General features: G+C 35.5%; 1 protein-coding gene across 9 annotated transcripts in view; it reads right to left on the bottom strand.

The window, feature by feature from the left end:
- Positions 1 to 4,631: 4,631 nt before the first annotated feature.
- NUDT9 (nudix hydrolase homolog 9) overlaps positions 4,632 to 23,697 on the bottom strand; it is a 74,072-nt gene continuing 55,006 nt past the window's right edge. For 7 of the 9 annotated variants that reach the window (XM_090002759.1, XM_090002755.1, XM_090002762.1 and 4 more), the window contains 3 exons: positions 15,896 to 16,039; positions 6,152 to 6,310; positions 4,632 to 4,893 (listed from right to left, as the gene is read on the bottom strand). In XM_090002759.1, coding sequence (XP_089858885.1) covers positions 4,792 to 4,893; positions 6,152 to 6,310; positions 15,896 to 16,039 — 405 coding nt within the window. In that variant the 3' untranslated portion in view covers positions 4,632 to 4,791. The remainder of the gene's footprint in view (positions 4,894 to 6,151; positions 6,311 to 15,895; positions 16,040 to 23,697) is intronic. The other 2 variants (XR_016431344.1, XM_090002761.1) reach the window with 2 other exon arrangements.

Here is a 23,697-nt window from a genome sequence, read left to right on the forward strand (position 1 = left end):
CGTCAAGTATTTTTGGTGATTCATTGGCATCAGTTATTCACCGACGACACTTCATCCTTGAGTATTTCAAAATCATCGACAGTGATTTTTTTCGGTAAGCATATCTTTAATAGTTGAACCAGTTATTTTTTTAAACAGTGGCTTGAATCAGTTTTTTTACACAATTGGCATGAGTTAGTTATTTTGTAAAAGAATTACATGGTTTTCAAATTATCTTTGCATGTTCAATAGCCTATTCCATTTGTTTCAACAATTTGTATGCACCTATCCTTCAGTTTAGTTGTTTATATATTGTGTATCGTGTATGATAAACATGGTATGTTGAAAATATTGTTTGATTTTTTTTTTATGTTTTCTCAATGATTTTGGTTTTTGCAGTGTTTTTTCAATATCCTATGTCCTGTGTCTTTGTTGTCCACCTGTTTACCTATATTTTTTGTCTTGTTATTGTAAGATATTTTAAATTTATTTAATACAATATGGCCACTAAGAAGACTGGGCCGGAGAGGTCCACACTCACATCATCTTTTAGTATTGGAGCACAGCAAAAAAAAAAAACAAAAAAAATTTATAAACTGGGCCATCCTATATACTATGAAACACAAAGTAAGCATCACACGTGGATAGAGAAGGGGCCACATACAATGCCAAAAATATGAGTATCTGATATTTTTCACAAAAAATACACCTTTGTAAACTCAAAAATCTACACTCAAAGAATCATCAACAAACACCTTCAATGTTGGCCAAACAACAAGTAACAATTTCAAAGTGGCCCATATCTAAGGCAGAATATGTATAAAACATTGAAAGACTTGCGGTCACAATCTTGTTTCTCATCACAGAAGCATCCAAAGAGGGGGAGAGTGACACATTGTAAACAAGAGTAACTCATTGACTCGCTCTAATGTTATTGCTAACCTCAATGCCCAGATAGATGAAGCTAAAAATACGGTCACCTACAGTGGCAGTAGCGAGATGAAGATGGAGAGTGTGGATAATAGAGGTGAAGGATCATGTAGAAGGGTAGAGGAGGTACCTCACTAAGAGGAGGATGTAAACCCTAAAGCAGATGTTAATGTGGACCCTTCTCAGAAAGTGGATGTGAGTGAAGATCCTGGATCGAATGCACAGGCTAGGTTAGAGAGTGCACTAAATGATCGTAAGGGGGATTATCTTCAAGAGTCCGAGGATGATGTTCTGAAAGAGAAAATGCAAGCTTCGTGGAAGAGGTCGCAGTAGGGAACAAGGTTCGGTGCTCGTAGACATATATATATATATATATATATATATATCATCTTGCACATTGAGCTGCAAGAATCAAACTAGTTATCTTAAAAACATATTTCACAGATAAAATGATATATATATATATATATATGTGTGTGTGTGTGTGTGTGTGTGTGTGTGTGTGTAAAGCATGAACTATTATTCTTTTGTTGAATAAATAATAGTGTCTATTAACATTCCTTCACAATTAAAAAGCATATGAACAATTTGGTTTTGTTCATAAGCATTTTGTTAAGTTCTAGAGAAATTGGCTCAAGTTACTTGATAGTTCTAATTTTACATTAATGATTTTGTGTTAATTGGATATTTAAATATTTTGAATGTTAAAAGTAAAAGTGTCTAATTTGATTAATTGAATTATTTAATCATTTCAATTAGTTGAATGTTGCTAAGGATACCACTATCTATAGATGCAATTAACTAGTTGAATATTGCTCAGGTTACCATTAATCATTTCAACTAGTTTGAATATTGCAATTGATTGATTAATTTGCCATGTATGTATAAAACATGTTTTTAGGATAACTAGATTGTTAAAATATTATATTTGTATGTAAAATTAAATGATTAATTTAACTAATTTCAACAAGATTAATTATGATGAAAGGATCCACAAATCAGAAAGTGATTCTCATTTGCAAAGGCAAACAAGATTCACTTTCTCACAACTTAACTTTTTATGTTCGGTTGCTTATACAAATCAGTTTCACTTTCTCATTCAAATAAGAAAGTAAATCAGAATGATCCAACCGAACATGCCCTAAGTTTTTTTGTTACGCAAATCATCATACAACTGAGATGACTCTGGTTCAATGATTTTCAATTGCTCTTTATTGTATAAAAATTCATTAAATGAGAACCTGTTTAACTACGTCTCATTAGTGTAAAAATAAAAGATAATTTTACTACTCAACAAATGCTCATATAGCTTATACCACATACCCAATGCTAGACTTTTCAATATTTGTTTGGTCATTTGTTGTCGTTTCAGAGTACATCTCAACAAACATGGTATAGTCATCATTATTAATATCATCTGATTCTCCAACGTCTGCGTCATTGCTGCTACCACTAATTGATTATTTTGTTGTACAAACTAAATCAAAATTTATCGTATTTATCGCTTCCTTAGCTTCCATGCATGCAACATTCTTGTATTTTTAACTTTCAAAATTAATCATAAAAATATAATATCTATCATCACACCTTTATCTCAAGCAATTTTTTACAAAGTCTAACAACCTATACCTAGCTTTGTCATCTGCCCTGAAAGGCTAGATGTCATCTACATTACTGCGACCAATAAAAATTGTTTGTGAAAGTTCTTTATTACCTGCATGTTGAAAATTTATATTCCTAATTGGTTCGGCCAACTGCGTGCTCTCTGCTTGCCTGAGCTCAATATTTGGAACATCGATATCGTTCACTATTTGAGACAGTTGAATGTTCGTCAGAGGATTGAGCTCTATTGATAGTACCTGAGATAGATGAACATTCTTTAGAGTATTCGCATCATTCCATTCATAAACAACTTCTTCTTTAACTTTGTGATCAACTAAGTAAACGTCACCACGAAATAATATTGATGTCACATTGTCATCATCCAACACAACCATCAATATATATTGGTTATATAGGTTCAGAGAAAAACTGTATTAGAGTATCATTGACTCTTCCACATATATGGTTTTACGAGACATCAAAGCCATAATTTTCTTATAGCTATTGTTTTTAGAAACGATTATAGATATCCAAATAGGGTGATCGGTGCTACGATAATTTACTCTAAAAATTTTAGAGTCCATCATTAATTGCCTACACCAACCACACAATATATTATTCATTTAATGAAAATAACATGTGAGAAAAGACCACATATATATATACTTAATGCATTCAATTAATATAACTACCTACAACAACCATTCTGAAAATCCCTATTCAATACTTGTGCATAGTAAACCCTAGCTCTATTACACCAACACAAAAGCACCACATATTAACTAAAGGATAAGCAAACAAACATAAATCATCTACAACATAAACAAATATATATATATATATATATATATATATATATATATATATATATATATAAAATCCTAAACAGTAAATTTGGTTGTAAATATTAAATAAAACACAAAAAAAATACAAAAAATATCCACAATAACAACCAAACACAAATACACATCAGGCTATTAAATGCTCACATCTACAAATAAAGATAAAAATTTGAAATAAAATAACACAAATACCCAAGGAGCTATGAAACTTACATTTCGACATAACCTGAGAAGTCGATGTAAAGGATACCGAATCTTCATCAGAATTCAACAAAAAAAATTCACGTGAATCACAGCAATTTTATGAGAATGTTGAGAGTTCTAAATGCAAAAAGATTTGGGTTCTTTTATAAATAAATGAGAAAAAAAAACTTGAACAAAAATAACTTTATATATGATTCAACAAGCATGCAGACGTAAGAAAATTCACATGCCAAAATTTGTGCCCTCTTATTTTCGTATCTCTTTGACTTGCTTAATTGAAATCCACACATTTCTATGTGAACTTCAAAAATAGTAGAATATTTATGAACTTGGTCAAATATTTGCTTAATTGAAATCCACACATTTCTATGTAGATCATGCTGATTTGAATCCAAATACATATTTTATTCAGTAAATCAAATCCAGAATAAAACCAAACAAATAGATTTGATCGGTTTCCAAATTTTATATTATACTATTGTATTCGGTAAAAACAGGTTCAAAACAAGTATGTGATGTGTATGAGTGCAAATTGATTGAATTTGTTTTAGGTCATATAGAAATGTTATTCCAAAACCAGAAAAACAATCGATATAAGTATGAATCTGATTCAAAAACACATTCAGCTTCCTTTAAGATTCATGCAAGACAACAATATATCGGCTTCTGATAAGAGTGTGTATCCATGTGATGCATTTGGACCCCTATGAACATGAGAGCATTTGACTCGTACATAGCACGGTAGCATCAAAGAGGTAGAGCACAAACAGGTCAGATTTGGTTCGGATGTAGGAATTATTGAATCCAACCAAAATTGGATTCAGATTCGAATTCAAACTCATGGAAAAAGCTAATCGTGATTCAGAATCCAGCTAGCTTAAATAGGCGATACAAATGACTCCAAAAATGGACGTAGCCAAACAAATGTCTAGTAGCCAAAAGAATAATGACTATACGGTGGATACGGGGAGGGAAGAAACAAAAAAAAAAAAAGGAAAAGTGGAGAGTATTCCTAGTTTTCTAGTATCACCACCGCGGGGGGCGGGGGGACAAGAACACTATTAAATCACTTGCTACAGTTAATTACATAATTGTCATTTTCATCAGATGATAAAGACATATTTCAATGTGTACATATAAAGCATGGCAATGGTGCACCATAATCAATGGAGACAACTATGTTAAGTATGAGAACAAGTAATTTCAGTCAATTAAAACAGTCATCTAACAGCCTTTATCGTGGTGATTTTTCTGCAGCTTTAACCATCAAGTCATACAATGCAAATCCTCCACGATGGCAGCCTGGCATTCTCAAAGACTGCTTCTCCAAATCATCCTGCCACAAGGACATACTAATACATTTAATGAATTTATCAAACAAACACTATTTTGTCAAAAGCGCTAGTTGGAAACTAGGCGAAAGACCTCTAAAAGGACTAGTTTGTCTAAGCGGGACAAAAAAAGTAAATCATCAACAAAAACATAAATATTACAATAAATAGTTAATTTTAGTAACAAACATATGACTGTAACTATAAATAAGTGTGTAATTCAATGTAACATATTGCAAAATTCATAAAATTATATAACATTGAAAATAAAACATTTTATATATATAGGGATAGCATTTGCTACCCTTCTCGGTAAGGAACCCTTGGTTACCATTCATGGGGGGAGTTGTTTTGAGCAAATCTGACCTCAAGGATGTGTTTAGCATGGTCAAAATAGTAGGAATCGACCCATGATCATAGTTTTTTAGCATAAAAATAAATTTTTTGAGGTTTGAAAATTTGGTGCATCATAGGCCGTTGATTTTTCAACCCTCGTAAAATCTGACATCTGGATCAGAAAAACATGATCCAAAGGTCAGCTTCTACTACATATATAGATCACAACTGAAGGGTCAGATGTGCAAAAAAAAGAGAAAAATAAAATATTAGATTTTTCACTAGGGGTTCCTTACCCATGAGGGTAGCAAACATTAAAAATTTTCACTAGGGGTTTCCTTACCCACGAGTGCAGTATATATATATATATATATATATATATATATATATATATATATATATATATATATATATATATATATATATATATATATATATATATCCGGGCATACATGTAAAGAAAAAAATAGAAAAGGGAAACAGGAAGAAGAAAAAGAGAGTGGAGCGGTGAGAGGAGGAAGAAGAAAAAAGAAAAAAATAAGAAGGAAAAAGAGAAAAAAGAAGGAAAAAGGAAAAAGGGAAAGGAAGAAAAAAGAAGAGGAAGATGAAGAAAAAGAAGGTAGAGGGGTGAAAGGAGGAGGAAGAAGAAGAAAATAAGAAAAAGAAAAGGAAAAGAAGAAGAAAAGGAGATAAGAAAAAAAAAGCATTTGGAGCGAGAGGAAAAGAGACAAAAAAATGACAACCATATCCCTAAAGCCTAGGCAGGGACAACCTAAGCGGGGCTTAGGCAGGAAAATAAGGCCCTACAACACTCATAAGCCTAGGCAGTAATCCTATGCCTAGCCTGCCTAGGCCGCTTTTGACAACTAAGAACAGGCATGCCTCAAATCAGGAAGAAAAAGAAGATGGGAATTCCATAGCAGACACCTTTGAAACCATATATAACTCTGTTGACTCGAAGCCATCTTGTGCAGTATGATAAAGCTGATTTACTTTCTCAGACTCCATGTCACATTTCACATAGAAAAAAGCTGTAGGACGAACGTTCAGCTCCCTTCGAGAGATGCCAATGAAGACAGGATCAGACTATGGGAATATAAATAACATGATCAGCGAGACTTGGAAATAATAATAAACACATGAAATAAAGAAATGTTGTGGGATGGAAACTCAAATCTCTAAAAGTGCATAATTTCTTGATCAGGGTTTCACATCAAACAGTCAAAGACAAAAATCACCAAAAAATAGTGCATTTTCTCTAATACGATGAAAGTGCAAGCCCATTATGCTGTAGTCCAAACAGAAACTCAATGATAATAAAAGATTGTTGAATATGTTGCAGATTAAAAGTTTTCTTCATTTATTTTCTCCAATGAGTATGCAATTAGGTCATATGGAAGTACATTATTAAACAAACTGGTGAGTTAATCAAAGTTGATCATGTTCAGATAATGTACACTATCCAGGGTAGACTACTCGAGTAATAAAACATATGCTTAATGATGAATTCTTTGAAGACTCTTTGAAACTGAACTCCTTGACATATTTTATTCATTTTAGCTTTTTGTGATGGCATTGCAGTTGGTTTTGAATTCCACATCCATGATTCTTTTGCTCAGACATTGATGCATAAGAAGTTTAAGTAAATACTAAGATATAATTCAATGTAAAATGATGCCTAATATACTGAAATTGAACTCGACATTTTATTCATTCTAGCTTTTGTGATGGCATTGCAGTTGGTTTTGAATTCCACATCCATGATTCTTTTGCTCAGACATTGATGCATAAGAAGTTTAAGTAAATACTAAGATATAATTCAATATAAAATGATGCCTAATATACTGAAATTGAACTCGACATTTTATTCATTCTAGCTTTTGTGATGGCATTGCAGTTGGTTTTGAATTCCACATCCATGATTCTTTTGCTCAGACATTGATGCATAAGAAATTTAAGTAAATACTAAGATATAATTCAATATAAAACGAAACCTAATATACTGAAACTTAACTCCTTGACATATTTTATTCATTCTAGCTTCTGCAAATGCATTGAAGTTGGTTTTGAATTCCACGACCATAGTTCTCTTTCCAGTTTAAAATGTGCTTCCCGAAAACCAGCCATGTGGTATCAACTTTATTGCTTCAAGCGGCATGTGTAATTGGTCATTTAAAAGTTAAAACAAATCAACTATCCTTGACTGCTGTTCGTTTAATTTGACATTGTAAGGGTATCCTTCCTTTATCTTGTCAAATCTTTTATATTATAGTACTTAAAGCGTGTCTACATGACACAGTTTAAATCACAACAAGATATTGACATATCTTGTGCATGATATCATGCATGACAAAGTTGAATTGCTAGAAGTTTCCAAGTAAGAGGGGATACTTGCTGTAAGAAACTCAATTTTTGATATGCTATGCAATAAGTTGCATACTCATGTTTGGTATATAGATCTATGAAATGGTCTCATGCTAATCTTGGATCTAGCTTGGATCAGTTAAATCCCAGAGGAACTCCAGCTTGGATATAGTGCTAGCCGCTACTTCGGCAGATTGTGTCATCTATGTAGAAACTGCAACTTCCCTTGGCCTGCGTGCCCTGTCACACGAATATTACAAGAAATGAAAAGGTTTGGAGAGAAACAAGAGGTCCTACCCTGGCTGGGACGCCTCTCTTCAATATATATCACATTAGAAATAAGAGGAAAAGTACAAACGTACCCTTTGGGTACAACAAATATTACAGCAACATATTACACAAGATACATATATGAGGCATGATTTCCAACAGCCCCCTTAAAACTGGGCATGGGTTGCGAAGAACCATGGACAGTTTGCCCTTAAGGAACTAGTGGCGCAAAGTGGACAATGGCTTGGTGAAAAGATCAGTGACTTGATCTTCACCGCGAAGGAACTCGGGACGTATCTCCTTTCAACTTTTTCACGGACAAAATGTTGATCGATCTCTACATGTTTCATCTTGCCATGTTGCACGGGATTACTAACAATAGCTTATCACAATAGAGGAGACATTGAGATATTCTTTGACGAAGACTAGCTAGTAAATGTCTAGTCCACAACACTTCTGCCGTTACTGCTGCCATGGCACGATACTTCACCTCGGTACTAGATCGTGCCACTGTCTTCTGTCGTCGACTGGACCAAGAAACAAGGTGTTGACATAGGAAGACAATATAACTGATCGTCTGGAGGAAGGATCACTTGCCCAATCTGCATCCGAGTAGGCGAGAACCCCCAGAGGCAAACCAACTGAAGATCTGGAAGAATACCTTTTATAAACAAGCCCATCAGTGACTGTGCCCTTGACACAATGGAGGATCCTTTTAGTTGCTTCCATATAACTGAGATGGGGAGACTTGGTTGGTGACATAAACCAAGTCATACCGTGTGAAGGTAAGGTATTGGAGTGCTCAAACAAGGCTTCTGAACTTTTCTGGATGAGATAACAATGGATCGTGAAGATCATCTTCAACCAATTTTATGCTAGCTGCAATGGGAGTGAGGATCGGCTTACACTCTATCATGACAAAATGAGAAAGAATGTCCGGAGCATATTTTTGCTGTGATAAAATGAGGGAACTATTGTTGTGGTCCACTTCAATGCCAAAAAAGTACTGCATAACACCCAAATCTTTCATATGGAACTGCTTCCTAAGCATCAATTTCAGTCGCATAATTCTGCCTAGATCATTACCCGTAATAACAAGATCATCCACATATACAAGAATGATAGTAATATGAGATTGATCAGAATGAACAAATAAGGAGTAATCACACTAACTTCGAATAAAGCCTAAAGAGCAAACAACGACGCTAAAAGTCTCAAACCACACCAGACGCTTGCTTCAAAGCATATATAGCTTTTCTTAAAGGAAGCATTGTCGTCTTGGAATCGGCCTCAGGGTAACGAGGGTGTTTCATGTATACTTTCTCATGCAATGTGCCATGAAGAAATGCATTTTTCACATCCATTTGACTAAGAGTTCATCCATACATAGTGGGCAAGAGATAGAACTACACAAATAGTACCTATCCGAACAACGAAACTAAAAATTTCATCAAAATCCAACCCATGTTCTTGAGTATACCCTTTTGCCACTAGTCTAGCTTTGTATCGCTCAATGCTGCCATCAGCCTGATATTTAATTTTGTAGACCCATCGGCATCCAACTAGATTCTTATTGTCGGGTCTAGGTACTACTTTCCATGTATCGCACTCATGGAGAGCTGGAATCTCTTCATTCATGGCCTCAATCCACTTAGGATGGTGACAAGCTTCATGATAAAATTTTGGTTCTTGACCAAAATCGATAGATGAAGCAAAAGTATGAAATTCAGCAAAAAATGGATCATAACTTACCCATCGCTGCAGTGGGTGTCTAATTCGGGCAGACTTTCTGTGCTGATTTGATGGAGTGGCATCTACAAATTCAGTTGTAGGTGGAGACATGGATTCGAGCAGAATATGTGGCTGAGCATCATGAATAACTTTATCATCATCAGGAGATGGAATAGCACTTTCCTATAGAGTTCTATGATTATGCCAATGATATGTGTGGGGATAAAAGCTAAAGGCACACGACTTGGATTTATTCCCACTTGTTTTGAGAGGTGTGACAACATTATGATCAGCATGTGTGTTTAATGGCAAAGCATGGACAAGAGTTTTGAATTTTTGAAAAACAGGTAATACTTGGTCGTTTGTTTTCAGAAAGTAGATCCAAGTATAACAGGAAAAATCATCTATACAAATGACATAGAAACGAGATCTGAACAAAGACATCATGGGTATAAGACCTTAAACATCAGAATGAATTAACTCAAGTGAAAATGAAATCCCTTTATTAGAAACACCAAAAGGGAGCTCATGGCTCTTACAAATTCGACACTGAACACACGACACAGAACGAACAAGGGACTTATTCTTTAAAGGAATAAGTGTAAGGAAGTATGTGCAAATATAACTCAAGAATGCACAAGCATTCACAAAGTCCAATAATGGACAAGCACTAAGGCATACAAGTAAGAAGTCCACAAGGGACTATACAAAAGCCTAAAAAGGCTACACAAGCATGAAAAACAATGAAATATTTATTAGATAGAGCCTTGAAAGGCATAACAAATACAAGGGGTGAAGTCCCCTATTTATACACAAAGAAGAAGAAGAAGTAGAAGGCCATTGGGGGCTCCCACATGGAGTCGTTGGGAGCCCCCAACGGTCATATTTATGATTGTTGGGGGGGGGGGGGGGCAACGACTCTATGTTGGGACCTCCAATGCATATTAAAAATAAAAAATAAATAAAAAGAATCTCCCTAAATTAAAATAGTTGTTTCTAGAAACAACTATGTAAAAAGACTAAAATACCCCTATCAGGTATATTATATATATATATATATATATATATATATATATATATATATATATATATATACACACACACACATATATTTTAACAATAAGTCCTTTATTACACAAAATTTCAAGAAAGAAAGAATTACAGTGACCTAATCACTTGTGTCATAGTAAGAAAGCATTATTGAAGATAACTTTATCCGACACTAGAATATGAGGACGACCAACAAGAGCTTTATTGAGGACAAACAACCCATTGCATCTCTTTCCTTCAACGAGGTTATGCTGCATATGAATGTCCTTCACAAAAATGAAAGAAGAAGATAAGGAAATACATGAGTTAGATTGATCAGCAAGTTTAGACACAGAAACAAGATTACGCTTAATGTTAGGAACAAGAAAGGTATTGGGGAGATAGAAGGGACCATATAAAGTGTGAATAGTGGCAGTTTCAATATGGGTAATGGAATGTGCTTTTTCTTCACCAGTGACCATTTTTTCATTACCGTGACAGGGAACAAGACCTATGAGTTTACCTGCTTCACCTGTGACATGATGTGTGACACTTGAATCGAGAAACCAAGCACTCGGTTGTGAAGTTTGAGAAGTAGAAAAGGCTGGCTGATCTGAAGTAGTGGGCCATGGATGATTGACAGGAATCGTGGGCCATGATGTGCGACACTTGAATCGAGAAACCAAGCACTCGGTTGTGAAGTTTGAGAAGTAGAAGAGGCTGGCTGATCTAAAGTAGTATGCCATGGATGATTGACAGGAGTCGTGGGCTGCTGATAAGCACTTGCTGACCAAGAAGGGTCGTAGTGATTACCAGTGCCATGCATGCCAAGCTGAGAAAAAGAAACACTCAAGGAATCCATATCCTGATTGTAGCCAGGAGGAAGTGAAGGATTATGCCTTATGATTGCATTAAAAGGAGCTTGACTGGGACCTCTTTAGCTTTTCATTCCGCTGGTCTGTGGAGCAAACTGACGAAAACGGGCTGGATAAGTAACCATGGGAGGCCGATACGGCGAAACATATCTCCAATAACAATTTGAACACGAATGTCCCTGCTTTTCACACATCTGGCACGTAACATTCTGGCGGTTTTCATTCGTATTGGGAACATGAGGATTAGAAAGAATCCCTGCATTTATGTTATCAGTTTGATTTTGGCTTCTTCCCCATCCACGATTTGAGGTGGCAACCATCGATACGGCGAAACATATCTCCAATAACAATTTGAACACGAATGTCCCCGCTTTTCACACATCTGGCACATAACATTCTGGCGGTTTTCATTCGTATTGGGAACATGAGGATTAGAAAGAATCCCTGCATTTATGTTATCAGTTTGATTTTGGCTTCTTCCCCGTCCACGATTTGAGGTGGCAACCATCATCACTTCATGACAGGGATGAGAACCCTCTTTCTTGGAAGAGATGCCAAAATTTGATTCAAACTTAAGAAGCATAGACCTAACCTTGTCGAAGTTACATCTCTTCTCAAGGCCCATGTACATCGCTTTGAAGATATTATAGTCATCACCTAGCCTACGAAGACTCTGGCTACACACATCTTCGTCTGTCACGGGACTCCCTATGGCTGCCAACTGATCCGTGATGTACTTCACTCGATCCAGAAAGTCTGCTATGTTGTTGTTGCCTGTCTTCAATGACCCAAATTTGGACTTGAGATGATATACCCTAGGAGTAGAAATATGCTCGGACCATCTGTGAAGAACATCCCAAAGTTTATTGTTACGCCTGTGGGAGTACACAACAAGACCTGTCAAGAAAGTGTGGCCATAATGAATGCCACAACCATTTGGTCATTTTTGAACCAAACAGTATAATCAGGATTTTCAATGTAGACAATCTTATCGAAATCACCATCTTTTGCTCTCCTTTTCCTTTTCCTTTGATTTTTCTTTTGTAACGGGCATGAATTCCAAAGGAGCTACCGTGGATCCATCGAGGTGTCCATCAGGTCATGACTGATGATAAATGGAATAATCTGTTTTTTTCAGGTTATGAAATTGATTTCATCTAATTTTTCAGAGACAAGCTGGTTGAGAAAGGATGAAGTGAGGGAGTGAGAATAAGCCATTGGAAGTGAATTGAAATGGGATAACGACCCAAAACTGAAAATAAACTCAGAATATGAACACGTTGAAACTAAACTGAACTAAAAAATCAAGGTTATACACAAAAAAAATTTATTATTATTATGTGGATGGAGAGAGGACGTGAATACCTTTTGATTTTAACTAGAAACAAAAAGGATCCTTGTTGGGACAAAATTTAATATGAAACCCTAAAAAAAAGGAATGTGAAAGGAGGAAGAAGGAGAGGGTTTCACATTGGGATAAGACTATTCTGATTCAGATATTCACGTTTGAGAGAGTGAAGATCTGATTCCAGAAAAGATCTGATTCAGATCTCTGAAAGTACTCAAATAGGTTTAAGGTGAGAATAGAACAAGCGAAGAGTTTAAAGAAATCGAGATGAGTTTAAAGAATTCAAGAGAGGCTGACTTTGAAATAGAAGGATTGGAACAAAACGAGCAAAGGTTTAAAATAAAGGAAATCAATCCGATCTTTATGACCGGATCTGATTGAATGCAATAAAAAAAGAATAAAATCTGGTCTGACGTGACCAGCTTTGAAGAAAAAAAAGTCAGACCAAGAAAGATGGATTTGGTCTAACGTGACCAGATCTGGATCGTAGAAGGAAGGGAATCAGCAAGAAGAGGCAGATCTGGTCTAGCGTGACCAGATCTGAATCTGAGAAAGATAAGGAAAACCTGGTCCTAGGCAACCTGGTGCCGATATGAAGAAGGAGAAGGAGAAAGTCACGACCCGACGAGTCTTGCCTCGACATGCCCTGATACCATATAGAAACTGCAACTTCCCTTTGGCCTGCATGCCCTGTCACACAAATATTAGAAGAAAGGAAAAGGTTTGGAGAGAAACAGGAGGTCGTACCCTAGCTGGGATGCCTCTCTTCAATATATATCACATTAGAAATAAGAGGAAAAGTACAAAAATACCCTTTGGGTACAACAAATATTACATCAACATATTACACAAGATACATATAAGAGGCATGATTTCTAACAATCCCTAATCTCAAACCTGCTATTGTTTACAAATGGATCGTCAATTTCAGGAGTAGCCCATTCAACATTTTTTAAGTGGTGTAAAGAAAATGCAAAACTAGGTTACTAACAAGTAAAACTTATAGTAACCAAATGAGCATTTAAACAATTAACCAAGAAAACAAGTGGCAATCAAACAACTCGTCAAGAATACAAGAACCACATCGTTGTAACGGAGTAAAACTAAAAAGTTAAAATTCAAATCATGCATGATTTCATATATGTATATATATATAGATAGATAGATATAGATATATATATATATATATAGAGAGAGAGAGAGAAATGTGTGTGTGTATGTGTGCACGCTAGGACATTTTGCTCAGTACCAACATCAAAATAATGCATCGGCCTTATTGTCAGTTGAACAACATTTGCAATTCAATTTCATCTATTTTAGAGCACACGATCTCAGACATAAGAGGTACACTTTAACCCTCATTTATGCACACTATGAAACATGGCATTCTTTCGTGACATGGCCAAAAGATAATATGATAACCATTTCATAGGTCTATATACCAAATATGAATATGCAACTTATTGCATAGCATGTCAAAAAAAATGAATTTCCTACTGCAAGTATCCTCTCTTGGAAGCTTCTAGAAATTTAACCTTGTGATGCATACCATGCACAAGATATATCAACATGATAAAAAAAATCACTATAATCAGGATTTTGTATTCTTAAAGCCTACACATACTAGGTAGCAAGTTGTTGGTTACACATGCTTTTCTTGAGACTGACGGCATAGTTAATCAAATGAAGCTTAGATTATATCGCCATTAGCAGTTCCAACATGACCATGGAGTCGAAGCCCTGCCCCTCACAAACAGAGATCATGATTAGTTGTTTGTGGTGGTAGACAGAAAAAGATGTCTGTTACATATTTTGCTCCAGAAAAAGATGTCTGTTACATATTTTCCTCCAATGTAAGAAGCACTTATTTCCCAGGAAAAAAACCTCGTGAAAATTATGCAAATCCTTGTCTGCTTGAATAATTATGTAGACAAAAATTTTCTTGCTTCTAGAGGCTTCTAGTTCCCTTTACATAAAAAATCCTCCTCCATGAATGCTTGAAGTCAATCAAAATGGTAACCAAACATATATCTTAACAAGAAATATCATCACAAAAGTAGCCCCTTCTCATGCCCCGAGTAGCATAGTGCCATATCATATTTCTTTACCAATGAATTAGGTCATTAGTCCCTTCATTCTTTGATTCCTTTTGTTTCCACCACATTCCGTTTCTCTTCCACCATTTAATTCATTTCTAATAGATCCCTTGTTTACTATTTTTCCATCTTTCTCTTCTCCTTTTCCATTCTTCTATCCTTCATTTTCTTCCTCTTCTTTGTCTGTATGTCAAGCTTCATCTTTTCCTCTTTCTCATTCTTTTTTTTTATTTCTTTCTCTTTCCTTCCCTTGACTAGGATATTACGGTAGTCCAAATCCGATCATAATCTGAAAAACTTGTGGCATCAGATGCACTGAAAATGTGTCGAATCCATTGATTTTCATGTAGAGGATACTACCCAGTACGGATGTCAAATTTGATCAGATTTTATTCAATATTCAACCAAATCTAACACTGTTTAGTCAGATCTGGTAAGCCAAAACCACATCCAATCATTGCTTCTTTTATGCCAAAACTCTAGCAGTAAGCTTAAAACCATAACAATTGTCTTGCACACCTAGAGTGATAGTTCAAGAGTTTGCATATATTATGGATTATTCTCACCTTCTATCGCATCTTCTTTAAATTTCTCTAAAACTTTTGAGCCTTTTGTTTACAAAGGTGACTTTAAATAAAGACTTGACAGTGTAGAGCTAGAATAAAATAATCAATTGCAGAAAATCTAGGCGATGCTCAAGTCTGTCTAAACAAAATGACATAGAACCAGCACCATCCTCACTATCAAGAGAATAGCTGATCTGAATTATCAACTAAATGACAACAAGAAAACAAATGAAAATTGAGCTTAGTAGAAGTTAACAAAAGAAAAGAAATTCCATGGAAGATAATGTTGGAAACACCTAACAGTTAATCATTTGAACAAGTAATATAATTAAATAAATGGCTAATCATGTGAGACAAAAGATCAAATTCAACTAAGCTTTGGAAAACAATACAAGAGTAGATGCTGGAACCCCAATTTCTTCTACCACTTCACGGATGATTCCATCAAACATCTCATGAGAAACTTTTTCTTGTAGTAATGCTAGGTCAGTCGGATATTTATTGTGCTCATGGCTTGATATTCCAATTTCTTCTGGCTGCCATAAATCAAACATAAAATGTTCCATGTAAACAAAAAACTGCTCCAGGCTGTAACAGGTTGATTAAGAAAAAGAAAACAACTGCTTTTAGCTAAATAACAGATGCACTTTCTATTAATTAATAAATGACCAATATATGGCTTGAAAAGCAACTTTTAGAAAATTTATTAGAGACCCACCATTATGAGAACTCATCAAGGCACGTTTCAAGTGAATGGAAAGCAAAAACACCAGGCATTCAACCTTATAGTGGTAGCACTATATCATAAGTACATAAAAGACACTATAAAACCCATGAAACCAACAAATCTTCCATGCTCCAAACACAACAAATGCAAACATCTTTACCCATTTTGAGAAATTATGACAGATTTGGATTGAGAGCGCTATTATCTTTTTTGAGGGAAATTAAGAGCGCTATTATCACTAATGCAAAAAGTTCATTTTTAGAGATAACACAAAGCATAAAGCAAGAAACATACCCAAACTGTAATCAAACTGATCAAAACCAAAATACTTCACTTATGGACTTGCAAGAACACGCTTCAATCAAGTAGGACACTTGATTGAATAAGCCACAACATCCACACAAGGGTCAAATATATTTGTTATTGAATGGAATTCCTCTCTTGAGAGAGATACAACAATACAAGGCCTTGGGGCCTATTTATAATAAATGGGACCACAAGGGAGCAGCCCAAAGTGTCTGTTGGGCTGCTCCCAACGGTCATACAGCTCCAACAGCTACTTTGGAGCTGCCCCAAAAACACAAAAAACGAAAAAAAGTAAAAAAAAAAATAAAAATAAAAAGGTTGTCAGCCCCTAATGGGCTGATGCCTATTACAGTAAAAAGATAAAAATACCCTTGATAGGTATTTCGGTTTACAATGTATGTATATACTAATATATATATATATATATATATATATATATATATATATATATATATATATATATATATATATATATCTTAACACCCCCTCAAATTCATGGTGGAACAACCGAGAGTTTGACAAGTAGGAAGTGAAATCTAGGCGACGGGAGCGTTTTGGTGAAGAAATCTGCTAGTTGATATTGAGACGAAACGTAGGGCAATGTGATGGTATTCCTCAGGATTTCTTTATGAATGTAGTGGTAATCCATTTCGATATGTTTTGTCCTCTCATGAAATGTATGATTGCTTGCAATGTATACCGTGTTCTTGTTGTGACAGCATAGTCTTGAAGGTTTCGCAATATGAACTCCTAAGTCTTTTAGAAGTTGTCTCAACCACACTAACTCAGTCGTAGTTGTTGCCATGGCACAATACTTAGCTTCAATGGAGGAAAGAGACACCTTTTACTGCTTTTTGCATTGCATAACTAAAGGGTTTTTTTATCCTCATCTTCATCCTTTGATTTACTTGCTTATATTGATGCAGATTGGAGAGAAAATCCCAATGATAGTCTCAACTACCTGTTTTTATATTTTTTTAGGTGATTCTCTAATTTCTTGGAGGTGCAAGAAGCAACAAAAAATATCATTATCTTCAACCAAAGCTGAATATCATGCGATGGCTACGACAACAATGGAGCTTGCATGACTGAGGAACCTTCTCATAGACATGAGAGTAGTCGTCTCAAAACCTTTAAAGATGTGTTGCGATAATAAGAGTGCAATCTACATTGCGAGCAACCACACCTTCCATGAGCGAACAAAGCATATTGAAATTGATTGTCATTATGTACGTGATAAATATTTGAGAGTACTATTGAGTTGTCATATATCACATCCGAGTACCAGCTTGCAGATTTCTTCACTAAAGCTCTTCTTGAACCTCGGTTTATTTTTCTTCTTAACAAACTTTTGGTAACTTCTCTGTGAGTTTAAGGGAGGGTGTTAATATATATAGTTATTCATGTATATATATTGTCACATATATATATATAGTTATTTTTGCTATTATATAGTTTTGTAATAGGTAATGCCCATCAAGGGTATTTTTATCTTTTTCTTTGTTGTAATAGGTGTTGTCCTCTAGGGATAGTTTTTTGTATTTTTGTATTTTTTTTATTTTTTATATTTTTCTTTCTTGTATTTGAGTAGAGGCTCTATGGTCATTAAGACCATAGAGTTGTTGGAGCTCCAATAGTCATATTTATGACTGTTGGAAGGCTCCCAACAACTCTATTGGGAACCCCTCCTCTCTTTTGTGTAGGCTATTTAAAGGGACCATTTTGTTAAAATATATGTATGTGTGTATACATGCACTTATGTATATATACATATATTCATATACACTTTTTTCAGTCTTGTAATAGTTAAATACCCTATAGGGGCACTTTTTTCTTTTCACATGTAATGAATATTGTTTATGAAAAATAATATTTTTCCTTTTATTACTTTTCTCTTTTATTTTCTCTTTTTTGTAATTAAGAGGACCATTGGGGGCTCTATGGTCTTTTTAACCATAGAGTCGTTGGGAGCACCCAACGACTCTGTTTGGGAGCTCCCAATGGCCTCCCTATCTCTTGTTTTCATGTATAAATAGGGGTGTATTCCTCCCTATTCATTTATCTTTGATACCCAAGATATGTTCAATAATATCATATTTTTTTACTTATTTTATGTTGCCATTATTGGCTCTTGTATTGTCCCATTGTGGACTTGCTTGTACATTTTTTACATACTTCATTACATGGTATCTGATGCAGAGCATCCAAATCATCATCATAGTAAAGAGTTGGATGTGAATCCAACTCTACATACCAGATCTGGGAAAAGATAGCCAAGAAGATCTAATCCAAATCCGAGCCATTTGGGTCCAAACAGATCTCAAGGGTAAAATGGTCATTTTAAATATTTTATTTTATGAGAATTTTGGTTCTTATAATCTCAAAAAATATATTTTGTTTTGTCGTTCCATTTTTGTGATTTTTGGAATCACCCTTGTAATTTTGTTTTATTTTTTCAATATTTTTTTAGGTGCTGGATTCTACGGATCCGAATAGTTCTAGTATCCATTAGGATCTATTTTGGGCACTAGAGGGTGTATTGGGTATTTTGGGTAGTTTTAATTTTAATATCTAGCTTTGGATATGGACCTTGGTCCATTCTTTTGAAGGTGGTCCAACTTGCAAGTATTGGATCTTGAAAGGGATATGATATTTCAAGTATTGGATCCATATTGGCACCCTTGAGTGTAGATTGTATTTGAACCAATTGGATCCATTTCCAAACTTTAAATCCATCTGCAAAAACCGTGTAGAGGGGGTTCATGAGGCCTCTTGAAAATTCGTGGAAGGCTCTTCGACTTCTTTGACCATTTTTGAGAGAGGAAAGTCCAAGTTCTAAAAAGATTTCAAATAGTGACCAACTTTTAGTCACTTTGGGAGGTGCCTTGGAATTAAGCTCATGCATTTAAGTCAGCCTTGCTGAGTTCTATAAGCATCTATGAGAAAGTCGTGCAAGGGGCCTTTTGCCATCATTTTGAAGAAAAGAAGAATTAGTGTGAAGAAAAAGACGCTAGAGTGGTCGTCCCCTACCTCTAGCCGAGCTCACCCTTGGCCGTGGGCCTTGGCTAGCTGGTTCGTGCTCCATTGCTGCTTCTGGTTCATGGTTCGTGTTGTTGCTGTCCAGAACTCCATTGTTGGACGTGTTCTTAGTTGGAGTGGTTCGAGCTTCATTGTTGCCATGTAATGCCCCGAAATCTTAACCCAAAATTTTGAGGATTTTTTTTTTTGAACGGAAACAAATCATACTATAATGTTAAGCATTCTGGAACATTACAGTGGGGAGAAAACCAAAATCATTTATTTTATTTCAATGAATAATAACATCAGAGTTTCTCAAACTATCCCTGGAACAGTAAATCCAAAATCTCGATCCGATGCCTTATCCCACAGCCGCTCATAACTGTATTCATTACCTGAAAAATGATAAATTTATAGAAATTAGACTGCAACTGTCTAAGTAGAAATTACTGTAATTTTTCTTACAGGTATATCATGTGTCAAGTATGTGGTGCGGGTGCCGAGTGTGATTTTCAGCATATACAAGAATAAGTCTACGCTACGACAGTCAATAATGTATCAGAAGCTAACTGGCAGGTAACATCGTTAGCAACATTTAAATATCTCATAACTACAGATATGAATTCATATAATGATTCCGAGGAATGCAACAATTACATAATTCAGGTAAGCAATCATGCAACATGGTGCATCTATTAGGCATAAAATAACATTAATCAATACCATGATGCACAATTTTAGTAAACAGAACTTTTATCATGCATTAGAAATTAAACATCATGCATCCACCAAACATATAACAATTAAGGGAACAGATAACATATGCATGTTCTAATGCATAGCATGAATATGCATCATTTATGTGCAATGCATGAACACTTTATTATCTTTCATAAAAGTTTCTCTTTCTATATGCATGCCCTATTAAATGCATACAATTTAAGTTCCTCTTTTTAATTACCATTGCCCGCGGATACACCCAACAAGTACAATCCCTGAGGTCAAGTTAGGTTCTTAGAGTAACTTAGCACACAAATTTCTATTTTATTACTGGGTTCCAAACTTAGCCCTCGATCGATTCACCTTCGGAATATTAGACCTCCACAACTAATGTCAGATCTAATATCGAGGACACAAGGGAGACCCCACACCCACAAGTGTCACTTCCTTGGTACAAAAAACAACAGATGTGTCAAACACACCACCCCAAGGTAAAGTGACAGACTCTCCCTAAAACCGTGGCCAAGAGAAGGAACCTCAATATCGGGTTCAAGGGACACAATTTCAGCACACGGAGTTTTTGTATCCTCACAGTCTCCCCACGACCGGATCTGTAAGATCTTCATTCTCCATATGGAAAATCCGAGAACATATGTTACACTGTTCTTATTTCTTATATTTTTATTAAAGTCAATTCTTTAAGTTTGCAACACTATATGCAAAAATAAAGTGAACACCCGCATCCTCCCTTGCGGGGACCCTTACGGGACTCCTGCATGTGAGGACAACTAGAACAGTGTAGTAGTGTGCCATACAAACTTGTGTGGTTTAGGTGATGCAAACAAAACATATATGAAAAGGAATCAACCCACGGCTCTCTAGGCCGATGATGGTCCATTTAGGCCATCGATGCATCACATAACCAAACCAAAGTAGTGTTTCATTTATAACACTAGGCCAAAGTGCCAAAAGCATGTGCACTCATGCAAACATAAACTCAATTATAAGCATGTCATTTTTCAATCATATGCATTCTCACTATGTGTGCTACCTCTATCACACACGTGTATCCATCAATGCATATCTCCTTCGAGGGTGTGCATGTACACATAAATTACACATTTTTATCGAGTGTACATGCTTACATTAATTGCACAATATCAATAACTTGGCAGTTAAATGACAACACATGCTCATAATAATGATGGCATAACCAGGACAATGAACCACTGCTTAGCAAGATCAATCACATGTACATATCACTGGGCAGAACTTATAAATTTCGTACATGAGCACTTATGTCAACCTAACATGGATGAACAATATTAGCATTATGAACAACACAATTAAAACCATAGTATAAATGTGATTTTTGCGATGCATTTGAAGAATTTAAGAGAGAGCAAACCAAAACTCAAGGCTCTCCAGGCCTGTGATGATTCATTTAGACCATCGATGCATCGTATGCAAAAATCATAACTTACAATGTATGCAATGAGGTCAACATGCCTCCAAATGCACATCTATTTAAACCAATTTAACAATGTGCATGAGTTATCACAGTCATATGCATGTGTTCACCATCCATGTGCAAGTGTTGTCATGTAATTACTTAACACACATGCATTCATTCATAATTCATAAGTACATGAGAATATTTATGCATGATTATACATGCCAAACACACATCGATTTCATGTATGCACATGTATTTAAAACCAATTCATAAATGCACGATAATCAAACATGTCCCATAAATGTAGGCACATGAAACTTTTCATTCATAACATATATGTTAACATCCACACACATGTATAACCCGGACCTAGGAATTGAATTTCAGGGTTGCACACATTCATATCATGTATGCACCTGTACCAAAGCAATAACATATTAACAAAAATCAAATATTTCCCATGTTACAAATTCTACAGCTCAAACATCGATGCCCCGGTACCTTTAAACCCGTCAAGCACACAACCATTAAGTTTAAATTTATCTTTCAATGTGCATTAATTATCAGCTCCAAATACCCACCTCGGGTATCTAATCCATCTTGTCCATTCGGCAAGGCATGTGTCTAAATTTCTCACAAGCAATTAGAGAATTACAGCCCATTGATTCCTTAGAGAGTATGCTGTATCAATTACAAAAGTTTTCAAGAGCATGGTTATATACCCCTTCCTCAATACCCACACGTATTCCAGAATTTACACATTTAAGCAGTCGCAAACTATTTCAGAATGCAAGTATTTTACTAGGCAACTAATCTTTCAAGCGTACGGCTCATTCATGCATTTGAAACACTAAGACATGCATCATAGCAGGGTTTTGAATACAAGAGAAATATAGTACAATATGCATTTGATTATCCAATACCATGTGCAGTTAATTTCAGAAACATTTCTTTTTACAGTCTTAATAAATCCCTGACCTAAATGAATATATATTTACATAGTTCTTTGACCATTACGTACAGGATATCAATACTTTTCAGGCACATTGATCATGGAATAATTAAGAGACTCATACTGTGCATAAGCGTGACTATGACATATACTTTTTTTCAAAGCTAACAGGAACATCATTTAAGATTTCATTTGCTCAACAGAATTACAATACACCCGAAGCATTATAGTAGTGTAAAGGTAAAGAGTTCTGACTTAATTACATTAGATAGATACAGATGACAATTATTCATTCGGCCAGAATATTTGATTCTTTCTAATACTACATGTTGATTTTATACACCTAACCTACTGTATGATCAGGGATCTGTGCATGCGTACAGACCCTCGTTACCTCAACTAAAACCCCCATAACTGTGTTGAATGAATTCCAGAACTTTATTTCTTAACAGAGAATAACATAATATTATGATCAAAACCAAGAATTCATTCTCGGATAATATAGCTGCCAAGTTTTCCCCAAATTTGGGGTTTAGGGTTTTCTTCCAAGTCTATCGAGAATCCCCACATCGTTAGATTTGGGGTTTTATTGCATATCCCCCTTTTTTTTATAGTAATTGGAAACCAAGATACAAAACCCCCAAATTTGACCAAGAATAAAATAAAGAATGAATAAGAACTATGCATCGAAACATTCTGATTGCAGGAACCCCCTCCCCACTTGAACCCAAAATAAACAAATTTCTTTCTCCTCTTTCCTTTCCCCAATGTGACACTTTTTTTTTTGGGGGGGGGGGGGTCCATAGCAGCCGAAACCCCTACATCTGCTGATTTGGGGTTTACGGCAGCCATTAAAACCTTTCCCATGATTTGGGGATTTACAGCACCCCACGACACACCATAGAAGAAAAACAACAGTAAGATCCTACCTCTTTCGGCGTGATGGTGGTTGCCGCCGCGAGAGGAGAGGTCCCTGGGCTTCGGTAGCTCCATTGCCGAGTTCCCCTGTCGTCGT

This window comes from Nuphar pumila, chromosome 4 (genome assembly GCF_984573655.1).
Source record: "Nuphar pumila chromosome 4, dmNupPumi1.hap1.1, whole genome shotgun sequence".
Classification (NCBI taxonomy): Eukaryota; Viridiplantae; Streptophyta; class Magnoliopsida; order Nymphaeales; family Nymphaeaceae; genus Nuphar; species Nuphar pumila.